The sequence below is a fragment of the Pituophis catenifer genome, unplaced genomic scaffold, assembly GCF_029215685.1.
Source record: "Pituophis catenifer annectens isolate HBS135680 unplaced genomic scaffold, rPitCat1.0.hap2 SCAF_3, whole genome shotgun sequence".
NCBI classification, from domain to species: Eukaryota; Metazoa; Chordata; class Lepidosauria; order Squamata; family Colubridae; genus Pituophis; species Pituophis catenifer.
The window spans coordinates 62,731,474-62,743,525 of record NW_027256883.1 but is presented as its reverse complement, the minus strand read 5'-3'; the positions used below and the strand labels follow the sequence as shown (position 1 = coordinate 62,743,525).

Below are 12,052 nucleotides of genomic sequence, written 5' to 3'. Positions count from 1 at the left end.
ATCTAAATATCTGCAGAGAAATCTATACAAGATTATTTTTAAAAGCTTTTAAAAGGATAACTAAAGAATACATTAAATAACAAGGCAACATGCCCTAGCTACCTCCCAATGACTTTTAAAAAACCCTGAAAAAATTAAAGAAGATTGCATTTTGCAAAGAAAAGCAACAGCCTCTAGTGTTGTATTTATTGCCTATTTATTATCACTGGGATATTAATTTTGGTGCTATGTGTTGGGTGGCAATTGGGAACTTGTCTGTTTTCTTGTAAATAGGTGTTCATCATGGCAACCATTTTGAGTGCGAATCCCACATATATTCTCAAAATTCCAAATGTGCCTCTGGACCGGCTGGCTCAGGAATTCTGGGACTTGAAGTCCCCAAGTCATAAAAGGGCCATCATTCCCCACCCTTGCTTTAGACAATAAACACTGCCTATCACCATTTATCATACATTTTAAAAGTTCTTTTATTTTACATTACTGCATGAGCTATCAAGCAACAGCAAAACTTAAAATGCAGCTACAAATATTGTATTAAGTAATTATTATTACAGCTATATCCAATTGTTTCTCCAGGAAAGTTCAAAGCAGCAGTCAAATGAAGATGTGTTTAAGTTTTTTTAAATACAGCTATCAACCTCCTGATTATAGGACCATTCAATTTCTAAGATAGAAGCAATCTTATATAAAATAAGATAAACAATTACTTCTCATTTAGGACGGTGCACACACACACACTGACTTCATTCCATTTGCTTCCTCCCACTTTTTTCGTAAGACTTATAACTCTTCACATGGAAAATTCTGATATTTTATTTGTCTTTTTGTCATTGAATAATAGGAACACAGAAGATCCTGAGGGACTGATTGTATTTTGGGAAATAAATAAACCAATCTGGTTGACAAGTCAACTCTGTGTAAACTACTGAGTCTCTCTGCCTTAAAATATTATTTTTCCAGGGGCTAGATATAGGAAAGAGAGATAGATTTCCATTATCAAAACTAAAACATTTTACAAGCCAATATTTTTCTTTTTCACAGAGCCCAAGTCCAAAGTTCAGTGACCAAAAGTAGAAAGTGCCCTCAGCAGATTTAAACTGTCTATAGCAGTGATGGCTAACCTTTTTGCCGTCATGCCAAAAGCAGGGGGAGCACGGAGAGGTCGCTCACGTGTGTGCCCACACCCATAATTCAATGCGCCCCACCCCTACGCATGCGTCCCCTGCTTTTATTTTTTATTTTTTTGAATTTTTTTTATTTTTAAACAAAACATAAAACATAAATCCATCATCCATTACAATTGCAAACAGTGTGTTGGTCGGTTACAAGTCTTTTGTGCTTCATCCCCATTTTCAAAGTTTACTAATTATCTAATTTTTCATATTGTCAAACAAATAATCATTTATCATTTATTTAACTATGGCTTTATCGCTTCATAAAAATTATTTTCAAATATTATATTTATAACATTCATTTCATGTTTCATATTTCATTTCCATGTTTTATTATCTAGCCACTGATAAAATAAATCCTATATCTTATAATATTGTTTATCTTCTTGTTCTCTAATTTCAAATATCAATTTACTCATTTCAGCACATTCCATGATTTTCTTAGTAACTTCATCTTGAATTGGTATTTTCTTATTTTTCCAGTTTTTAGCAAACACAATTCTAGCGCTGTTAAAACATTCACAATCAAATATCTCAATTCTCTATTGTATATTTCTGGCACAATCCCTAATAAAAAAATATCTGGCTTAAAGTCTATGTGTTTGCGCCCCCTGCTTTTAGCACATGATGGCATGGTGGGCCTGGTAGGCCCATTTTTCACTGTCCCCAGGCTCCAGAGGCTTTCTAGGAGCCTGGGGAGGGCGAAAATGGCCTTCTCCATTTTTGACAAATGTTTACATTTGTTAGGAGAAATATGATGACATTGTAAACAACCCAGAGAGTGCTGTAAAGCACTTTAGGGTGGTATATAAGCCTAAATGCTATTGCTATTGTTAGTGAATGTGCAATGAACATAAAAATTATATCTTTTATTAAGAGAAACTATGAAGTAGATTCATTTCCACAACATGGATTTAATCTTTAACTATTAATCATATACAAAATCTCCCTATATATAGCTATTTTCAATGCTAATAAGGTGGAGCACATCATTGAAAAAAATCTGCTATGATTTATTTTATATTATAATACATTATTTTGAATGCCTGGCAGACTGCACAAAGTTCTTGCTGAAATAGCTATCTGTTCATATATCTTGTGAAATAAAAATGTCATACATAACACCAGTGTACTAAAGAAAAAGGCTCAGAGATTTTAAATAACACTTCTCCAGTAATATAACAAACAGATTGCTACATTTTTAGGGCCAGTTACTTAATTTATATTTATGGAGGTAGTATACCATTCATTAAATTTTCTGTGCAAGAGCATGTGGACTCATATATGACAGATCGTATATGTAATTTATAATTTGTATAATCATGAGGATATTTTTTTCAGTAATTCTAGAAACAAAGAAAGAAATCCATGTTTTACAGTTCATACTTTACATTTTGAAATGTAAGCATACCTGAAGCACATCAGAATCCCATATAGATAAATGCATGTCTTCAATACCTTCAGCCTTTTAATTTATTATAATATGTGCTTCTGTTTTATCAGGAAAGTTATCATTAATACAAACGGAGATCACACCTCTTACTTGAGCATTCTTCACTGAACTGGAATAATGTGTTATAATTCTGACTCATAGGACCTGAAACAATTCTATTGACTGAAACAATAAACTGATGTATCTTTTTTTATTACTTCTTTTGTGGATAACAGCGAAGAAAACAAGGCATAATCTCTATTTTGATCTTAAAATAAAGATACACTGAGAATTGACTAATATATTAATACAAAGACATTGACAAAGCTTAACTATATGAACCTAGAGAATGCTTACTATTTTTGTCTAAGGTTTAAGTACTTTGATATCAATTACAAAAAAACCTAAATAAACAAACAAAAGGTATTTTAAAGATGTAGAAAGATTTAAATAAGGTCAGGCAATAAACATGAGCATGAATCACATACACATTTAAGAACAAAACATGAATCAAAAATTCTTGAGAATAGATTAGATAATCAGACATACTTTTAAAGGACAACCTTTAAACCTGAGTTCTAAAGTAGTGTATTTCTGAAACAACATTCAGAAAGTCAGCACTTATAAGCAGATGTGCTGAACTGGAAAATAAAAGAACAAATCTATTTCTTTTAACCTTTCTTCCTCCTCGTTTAAAGGGCAACTATGTAGAAACATACACCTTCTAAAAGAGATATAATACAAAATGAATCAACAGAGCAGCGCTCACCAACTGGTGGTCTGTGGACCACTGGTGGTCTGCGAGAAAATTTTGGTGGTCTGCAGAAAAATTATTTGCATTTTTTATATTGCACTAAATCAGGGGTCCTCAAATTACAGCCCCTAGGACAGATAGGTGCAATGAACGTTTGTGTTGCTGCAGAGTCTCCCCCTTAGGGATCTTTTTGTGTGGGTAGAGGGGGGGGGAGAAATTCTGACTTGGGGTCTGCTTCAGCCTCCTGGTGTGGGGCTTTGGGCAAAGGCTGGAGGGAAGAGCTGCTGGTGGTGAAGAGCCAGAGGGCCTTGTTCCAGTGGCCTGGAACTGGCTGACCATCTCAGCCCGCTGAGCTCCAGGCACCTGTACCTGGCCTTGCACTCCTGCAGGTCTTCCCTCTGCTTGGAAAGCCTATGCTCATAGTCTTCAGTGAGGTGCTTCTGCTGAGCCTACTTCTCAGTCAGATCCAATTTGAACTGAGCCAGCTCTTTTGCCAACTCTTTCTCATGGCGGCTGCTTAGCTCCAACTACTGCTTCCTGTTGGAGCCCTAAAGAGCCCAGGCAAGCAGCTGAGGAGTGGCTGGGAGGGGCGAGTAGAGGCTGGTGAGGCGCATCTCGATGTGAGTGACAGAGTTGGCTACGCCCACCCAGTCACATGACCACCTAGCCACACCCACCCAGCCAGTCATTAGGCAGATCATATTAGTGGTCTGAAGGATTTAAAATTATGAATTTAGTGGTCCCTGAGGTCTGAAAGGTTGGTGACTCCTGTTCTGTAAGATCCTATTGTTTTTATCAAAATGACAAAAGCAGGGTCACATATGCAGCTTCCATCTCTTTTGCATATTTGTGCAATATTGCAATACACATTCAAAAAGGTTTGGGATTGGCTTGGGTAAACTCTCCCTCCTGCACTTCCTGAAGATGCAGCTGCTAAAGTCTCTGCATTATAGGTTCAAACATTTCCCGAGTATGTATCTTTTTCTTCAGGAGAAATTACAGCGTTGTGAATTTGTAGTGTTGTTATCACTATTTGTCCAGCTAGATGGCTGACTGCAGTCAGACCTAGTTATTACTTGGATGGCAGCCCAGGAAATACCAGTCCTAGAGGCATCCCAGAAAAAGGCAATAGTAAATCACCTCCATAAGGTTGATGTCACCATGAGTTAATTTTCAAACTGAAGCAAGACTATACTATGTCTGTCAATATTATTGTATGCGTGCTTTTATCAATATTTGTTCATGTTTTTGTTCTATTTTATGCTGCTTTATTTTTTACGCTCCACATTATTTTTTTCAACAATTTAGAAAGAATTTAAAATAAATAATTCTGATGGGAATCAAAGTGAATGCTGGCCCCATGAATCAATCTAAGATTGTCAAAAACTAGCTGGTTCTCAATATTCTTAATGCACAACTAAATTTCTGTAGAGATTCTCAGTCATCCAGGTCACTTCTGGGAAGAGAAGCAAAACGTCTTAAAAACAAAACAAAACCAGAAAGTCCAGAAGCCTCTTGAAAAAAAACACCTTTGGGTCAATATTCTTAGGTTGACAAACAAACCATACATTACCAAAACTTTGCTTGTCTTGACGAAGTTTATGTTGTATCTCACACAGAGATTTAGAAAAAAACCCACATCTCTCAGCTAGATTCAATTTAAAAACAAACAGCTGAATATCACCTGCACAGGGGTGACAGTCAAGCCCACATCTCCAGATTATTTTTCACACCTTTTTCATATTAATTTTAAACATAAACAGCATACAATGCAATTTGATCTGTAGAATCATGGCCTATCAGCCATTTGTAACAGAAATAATCCCACATCCACAGTTTTTGGGAATATATAACCCTAATGGGCATGGAATTGCTTCTCTACAGTACCTTTAGTGTCTAGCTACTGATATATACCAGGCTGCTAATACCAAAATCTGTTGAAAGAATCAGGAAAAAAAAACACTTGTTTTGTGGGGAGATAGTTTGGTGTAGTAGTTAAGATGATGGCCTGGAAACCGGATGATAGTAAGTTCTGTTCTCTATTAGGCACAGAAGACAGATGACTGGCTCAGATTTTAAGATCTTGGGGTGTTTCAGAGAAGAGAAAATAGTGTTTTTTCAGAAAGAGGTCTACAAGGATCTCAGGTTTATACAAAACAAAAACAGAACATTAAGACTTGACTCTCAATTGCAAAATGCATTAATTCGTACCTAAAGAAAGCAAATGCATAACTAAGTATAGTAGTTACTAATTTTATGAACACATACTAAGGAATTTGAAAGTTTGTTTATTCATTCATTCATTCATTCATATATAATTCATCAAATTTTAAATACTGCCTATCTCATTCACAGATTTACTCTTGCCTTTAAACTGGTGTACACTTTAAAAAGTTTCATCATTCCTCAATTAGAAGATCAGTAATAACAATAGAAAACTGTTTTTCTTTTGTTCTAAAATCCCTGTCAATAAATATATTCTGAAATATTATATTTTAACCATTTTATGAGATATAGGAAATTTGGCTGTCAACTGATTTGACAGCGCACATCAGAACAGCATATATAATACACAGATCAAACCAATCAATATCAGAAAACATAATCCCTTTTCTTTAATAATATTTTCCTCCAAAGACATAGTTAAACATGACAAATATATGCAAAATTATTCTAAATGCAATACCAAATAACCATCATTTGTCATTAAAATTCAAGGAATTTAATAATGTTTTAAGAACTGTTAACAATAGTTTGTTAATAAAATTTATACTACCGTGTTTCCCCCAAAATAAGATCCTGTGTTATATTTTTTTTCCACCTAAAAAAGATTTCCTGAAGGCCTCTGCAGCCAATAACAGAGCTCCGGATCGATCTGGAGCTCTGTTATCGGCTAGATGCCTTCAGGAAAGCCTTGCTAGCTACAGAAGAAATGGGCCGAGGTATGTGAGGCCTGGCTGCAACTATCTGAAGGTAAGTAGTAGGGCAGCTCCACCCTCCCATCCCCACCCTAGCTTAATTTTTACCTGTGCACCCTGGAGTGGGTGGGGTCTTAATTAGGGCTTATTTTGGGGGTAGGGCTTATATTGGGCACACATATAAAAATCAAGCTAAGACGTACTTTTTGAGTAGGTTGTATTTTCGGGGAAACACGATAATATAGAAAAATTCACTATTTAGTACCTTTTTGGAAGTTATTTATTCCTTTATTATTGCAAACCAGCAGTAAAAATTGTAACCCCAGATAAATTAAATACATTTCTTTTAGTCATATAGTATAATATTTATGATATTTTAAGAACATGTAGTTCCTAGTAATAACTAACAAGATAACAAGCTAAGATATAAATTGGAGAGATATCAATAGTAACTAAAATTCTTTTACAAAATTCTTTTTTGGCTGTTAGTTGGCAACTAGTACTTGTTCTGACCTAGGCTTCTTGAGTCATTAAAACACACAAGTAGTCCCAAAAGCCTGTTTTATTGCAACAGCTGTGAATTCTGTTCATTCACAGATGAGTCCCAATTAGTTATAAAGAGTCCTTCAGGAGAAGTCCTTCGGGATAATCACCCACCTTTATCTCCCTTGACTCGCTGCCAAAGACCTAATTGGCAAAGCCACAAGGAGTCCAGAATCAAACAGAGCTTCAGGCTTTAAGCTGAACAGAACGAACAAACACTGCTTCCTGCAAAGGCCCACGTGCCTTTGCTCCTCTTTTAAGTCTTATGGGAAGGGGCCAATCATTTCCCAGCCCTACTCCCAAGTTGTCCCTTTTGTTTTAGCTGTTCTTGCCTTTTGGCAGCTCTGGACATGCGTGCACTGGGAACAGGCTCCCCCTGTTCCTCTGCCTTGCTGAGGTCTGACTCTGGAGGCTCCAGAGGCAGCACATATCTCCCAGATGGCCCTTTCTCTGCCTCCGACGCAAAGCCCTTGTCCGACCCTTCTCCAGACTCCAGGACTGGCCCATGGTCCTCCCCAGCCTCCTCACTGTCCGACTCTGCTGCCAGCTCCGCAGGCTGCTGGCAGAGCACAACACTACTATGGTGAGAGATTGATAAAAATGGGTAGGTTTTATGTTGAGAAAAGAAGACTGAGAGAAGATGTAACAGCAAATCTTCAAAAAACTCAAATAATAACACATAGAAAACAGCCAGTTCAATACCTTTTTTCATCACAAAATAATAATCTTCATTTACAGAAAAGCAGATCCTGGTGGTTGAATATAAAGAAAAACTTGCTAACATTGCAAGCAATTAGGCAAAGGGAAATAAAGTACCCAGAGGGCAGTCCTTCATCAGGTATATTCAAGAAAAGACTGGAGAACTGTAATTGTTTTAACTTGGTTTCCTGTGTGGGACAAGATTTTGGATTTGATGTTCTTAATTAATAACTTCTTAAATTCTTGATTATTCTACTTTTACGAAACATATTGATAGATTTAAATCTCTACGTTAAAATGTAAAGCCATTAGTAAAATATTACATTCCAGCCAATCAAAATCATAGTTACATCAAAGCTGTTAAAAAGTATGGTATGAATTAATACAAATAACTAAATCTGGAATCATAATAGCTGCATCTCTATAAACAAATATCAGGAGATTGTGAGTTCTAGTTCTGCCTTAGGCATGAAAACTGGCCAGTTAACTTTAGGCAAGTCATTCTCTCAGCCCAATTCACCTACCAGGGCTGTTGTTGTGTAGAAAATAGGAGAAAGAAGTATTAGGTATGTTCACCACCTTGAGTTATTTATAGAAAATAATTAAAGCAGAAAAATAAACATGTCAGAATGCTATAACTCTGTTTTACAGCAAAATGTAGCTCAGTATTAATCCAAACATTATTTTCAATGCATTTTGGCAGCGATAGAAGAAATTTTAGTAGCTTAAATGCCAAATTGAACAAAATGTTCAAATGCCATCAAGAACTTCTATTTTGAAAAAAAATACCCAGGCAATTAAGATCTTATATATTAGTCCTATAAAAGTATTCAGCTTGGAGATACAGTATTAATATTCTCTAAAGTTTGTCTCATAATACTTCATTTCATAGTTCTGAAATAGTAGCTACAAAGCCTATGATCCAAAGATGGTCCTTCACTACCTCAATTACGAATAAGGACTCTTTTTCTTACATTTAGGATGTTCCAATCAGGTTCCCTGATTATTTCCTATTTGCACTTCTTTCTATTTTATCAAAGGTTTCCAAAGGTCCCTGTTTTATTTGCCTATTTTGTTAGGCAACAGATGTAACTGGAAGACAAGATTGGCATCTATGGGGAGCATCACGGAGATGCAAATAATAAACAAGTCCAAAGAACAAACCTTGTGGATGTTTTTCAGGACTGGTAAAGTAGAAGTCTCCCATATTATTGATATTGCTATGGCCTGTAACATCTGGTCCATGTGAGGAGCAAGAGCTCTTCCCTGCCATGCATTTGTCACGAAAACGAACACCACTTGTACAATACTGTTCAGTTAGGAACTCTGATTTCTTTCCACAGATTCCCCCCCTCCCCCGTTACTTATACATTTGAAACCAAGGGTGTCCTTTTGGCTTGCCTGGGCTACATTGAGTGAAGTGAAATTGTCTTCATATAAAATATACAATATAATTAATGCATATAAATAACAAACTTTCTTTAAAAGTTTACAATCTTGTGGGGCAGCATTAGTAGTTGACTAGGACTGCATGTGGTGGGCCATGGGTTGGACATGCCTTTTTAAACTAACTTCAAAATCTGTGGTAATATGTTAGTCATAACCTTATAGTTATTATATTAAATGTGTAAAGATAGTAATAAATTCCAATAAAAAAAGAAGCAATTTGAGGAACTTGCTCAAATGTATGGAACAAATGTATGGTAAACTGAACAGAAATTCCTATTGTTTTTGTCTAATAATCTAGTTGTATTGTAATCTGTATTCCTCTGCATAAATACTAGAAAGAGTAAGTAAAACTTTGGCATCACAGAAACTTTCATCCAAGAATATTTCAGCTTTGGTTGTATCAACAACCTTAGTCAGGAAAAAAATTTTCTACTTCAAGCAGAAATCTTGATTAGCCATCAAAGTAAGTCAAACAGATGGACTCCTGTTCTTATCTTTCTGTGCAGTGCTGGATAACTTTGTTTTTAGAATATAAAAAAGATATCTGCCAGTGGCTTTACAAATATCACGTGTTTCAAAAGGCAAATAACAACTAAATCACTTTTAACAAAATATGCATTCTTAACAGAAATTTCTAATGTTCTTAATAAATCTTTCCTAGAAACATGCTGCCAAGCCATTTTCCAAGTAAATCTCTTATTTTGGAACTGGGCTAAAATTTTGTAAAAAAAAAATCTATTTGCATAATCAATAACTGGAGGCTTAGTTAAACATCTTTCTCTTGCAAGCACCCTTAATTCCTGCACAGTTAGCAGAGAAAGCTAGGAATCACTCAAAAAAATTCTTGTTACAATTTATTTATTTATTTATTATCAGATTTATATACCACCATTCTCCCGGAGGACTCAGGGCGGTGCACAGCCAAAGTAAAAACATAAATACAAACATTAAAATACAGTTAAAAAGATATATATGCGTTTGGCCCCATAATTTAAAAACAATAACAAACCTATTAAAAACATTTAAAAATGTGTTAAGCCAGCCCGGTTTGCTGAAAAAGAAAGGTCTTCAGGGCACGGCGGAAGGCACCGAGGTCTTGGATTCTTCGTATCTCTGGGGGCAGCTGATTCCAGAGGGCAGGTGCCCCCCCAGAAAAGGCCACAGGAAATAAATCAAATACAGATTGGGAAAATCCCATACTACCCTAAGCACCACAATTTTGCACAAATTGCTTATGTTTAGAGGGTAAAGGATATGGCTTAACTCCTAGTGCCTTCTGGTAGAGACAATTGTAAATCTTCTGACCCTTCACAAACTTCTTTCTAAAGTGAAAAGAACCAAGAACTCATAGGAGAAACTCATCAGGAGTCCCACAAACTTTTTCCCCTTAACACCCAAAGAGTTTTAGCAGCCAGAAGCTTCTGGGCAAGCATAAAAAGTATTATTATTAAAAATCCTCTTTCTAAGTTCAAGGACTGAGGTCTAGATCTGAAACTGACTTTGGGGTTGAGCATTTGATGCTGCAGAAGAGTGGAGGAAGCAGGGGCTACGAGGGACACCTGCATACTGAACAAACTGGAGGCTTTTCAGTCTCTCGGGGCAGATGGGACAACCATCCTACCCATGAAACCCCCCCCCCCACTCCAAGCACCCCTAAGCAGCTCAGATGCAGCTGTCCAAAGGCCCAGAGAGTTCCAACGATTCGGGTCCTGGCCTCCAGGCAGACACAAGGACATTTCTCGCCTTGGTGGGTGGAAGGGAAAAAGCAGCAGCTCCTCGCCCCACTCAAGTTGGTCTGTGCCCACGGTCGACCCTCCCCCCTCCTCCCCCAGGTATCCCTTGACGACCACTCCCCCACGCCTTCTCCTTCCCTTTCCGTTCATGTTGCTTCCGGTCGGTACCTGTTATGCCTCTGTGAGGCCGAGGCTTTGGTGTAATAAGCCGCCCTCCGTTGGGTGCTGCGCGGTACCGGGTGCAGAGGGATTTGATCCGCCATGTTTCTTCCCAACCCACCCCCCCCTCTCTCGCTCGCTCTCTCTCACTCACTCACTCTTTCCCCCCCGCCTTCAGCCGGAGGGATTGGGTCGTCATCGTCGACGCGCCTGACGTCACGGGGACACGTAATACGCCGGTGACGCAGTCGAGACTCGAGGCGGGCCGAAGCGACGAGAGAGGAGAAAACGAGAAGAAAGGAAGGAGAGGCGAGGGGGCGGGGGCAGAGGAGGAAAGTGGGCGGAGTAGCCTGACCAATCCAGCTTGAGAGGGACGCTCGCGCTTGCTTCCCGAGCCCGGGTGGGTGGTGGGCTCCTGCGAGCGCGTGAGGCGGGCGCGCGGTCTTCGAGGACCAGCGGGGAAGGTGTAGGAGAGCGAAGTAGTGCAAAGTCTCCACGGAGGAGGCCTGGCTCTACCTGCCATGTTTCTGAGCAATAGTGGCAACATATTATGGGGAGAAGGGGGGGCTCAAAAACTAGTTTCTCAGGTTGTTTACTGGAGTTATTTTTGCGTGATATATACAACTGGCCGTATTTTCATCGTAGTTTGTAAGCCGCCAAGGAAGTTGGTAGTATGCATGTATGTATGGTTTTTGTTTTTGTTTTAAATGAATCATAAACTTTCCAGTGGGAATTGGACAATTTACACTGCACTCCTGCGCGCGTTTGGTAGAAAGTTAGTTGATAAACGGACAGCACGCTTCAGTTTGTAGTATGAGATTTTTGGAGGTTGTAATCTTCCCCTCCTCCCCCCAACCTCATCAAATGCTTAATAACCTCAGCAAGCTTTGTATGATCGGGATGTGACATGATTTCCATTACGATGTATGTGATCGTCAGTATAATTTGTATTGTGTAGATTTCTTAGGGAAAAAAAATAATACGCAGACTTTTCCCGAACCACTAAACAAGCTGCGTATTCCGAGATGCTTTTGCATAAATGTTGCATCTCACCCGATCTTATTATTGAAGTTGTTTTATAATTGCACGTAGTAAGTCATCTGAGAGAAAATTATGAGAGGAGGCATTCAGCTCTTCTCACTCTCCAGGACCCTCTATCAGTGATTTTTGGGCAATCACTGATAAATTAAATT

At 38.0% G+C, this 12,052-nt stretch overlaps 1 protein-coding gene across 3 annotated transcripts in view; it reads right to left on the bottom strand.

Moving 5' to 3' along the window:
• ATP9B (ATPase phospholipid transporting 9B (putative)) overlaps positions 1 to 11,158 on the bottom strand; it is a 150,954-nt gene extending 139,796 nt beyond the window's left edge. For 2 of the 3 annotated variants that reach the window (XM_070940653.1, XM_070940654.1), the window contains exon 1: positions 10,869 to 10,963. In XM_070940653.1, the coding sequence (XP_070796754.1) occupies positions 10,869 to 10,963 (95 nt within the window). Of the gene's footprint in view, positions 1 to 10,868; positions 10,964 to 11,017 lie in introns of those variants that run through there. The other variant, XM_070940655.1, reaches the window with a different exon arrangement.
• Positions 11,159 to 12,052: the final 894 nt, after the last annotated feature.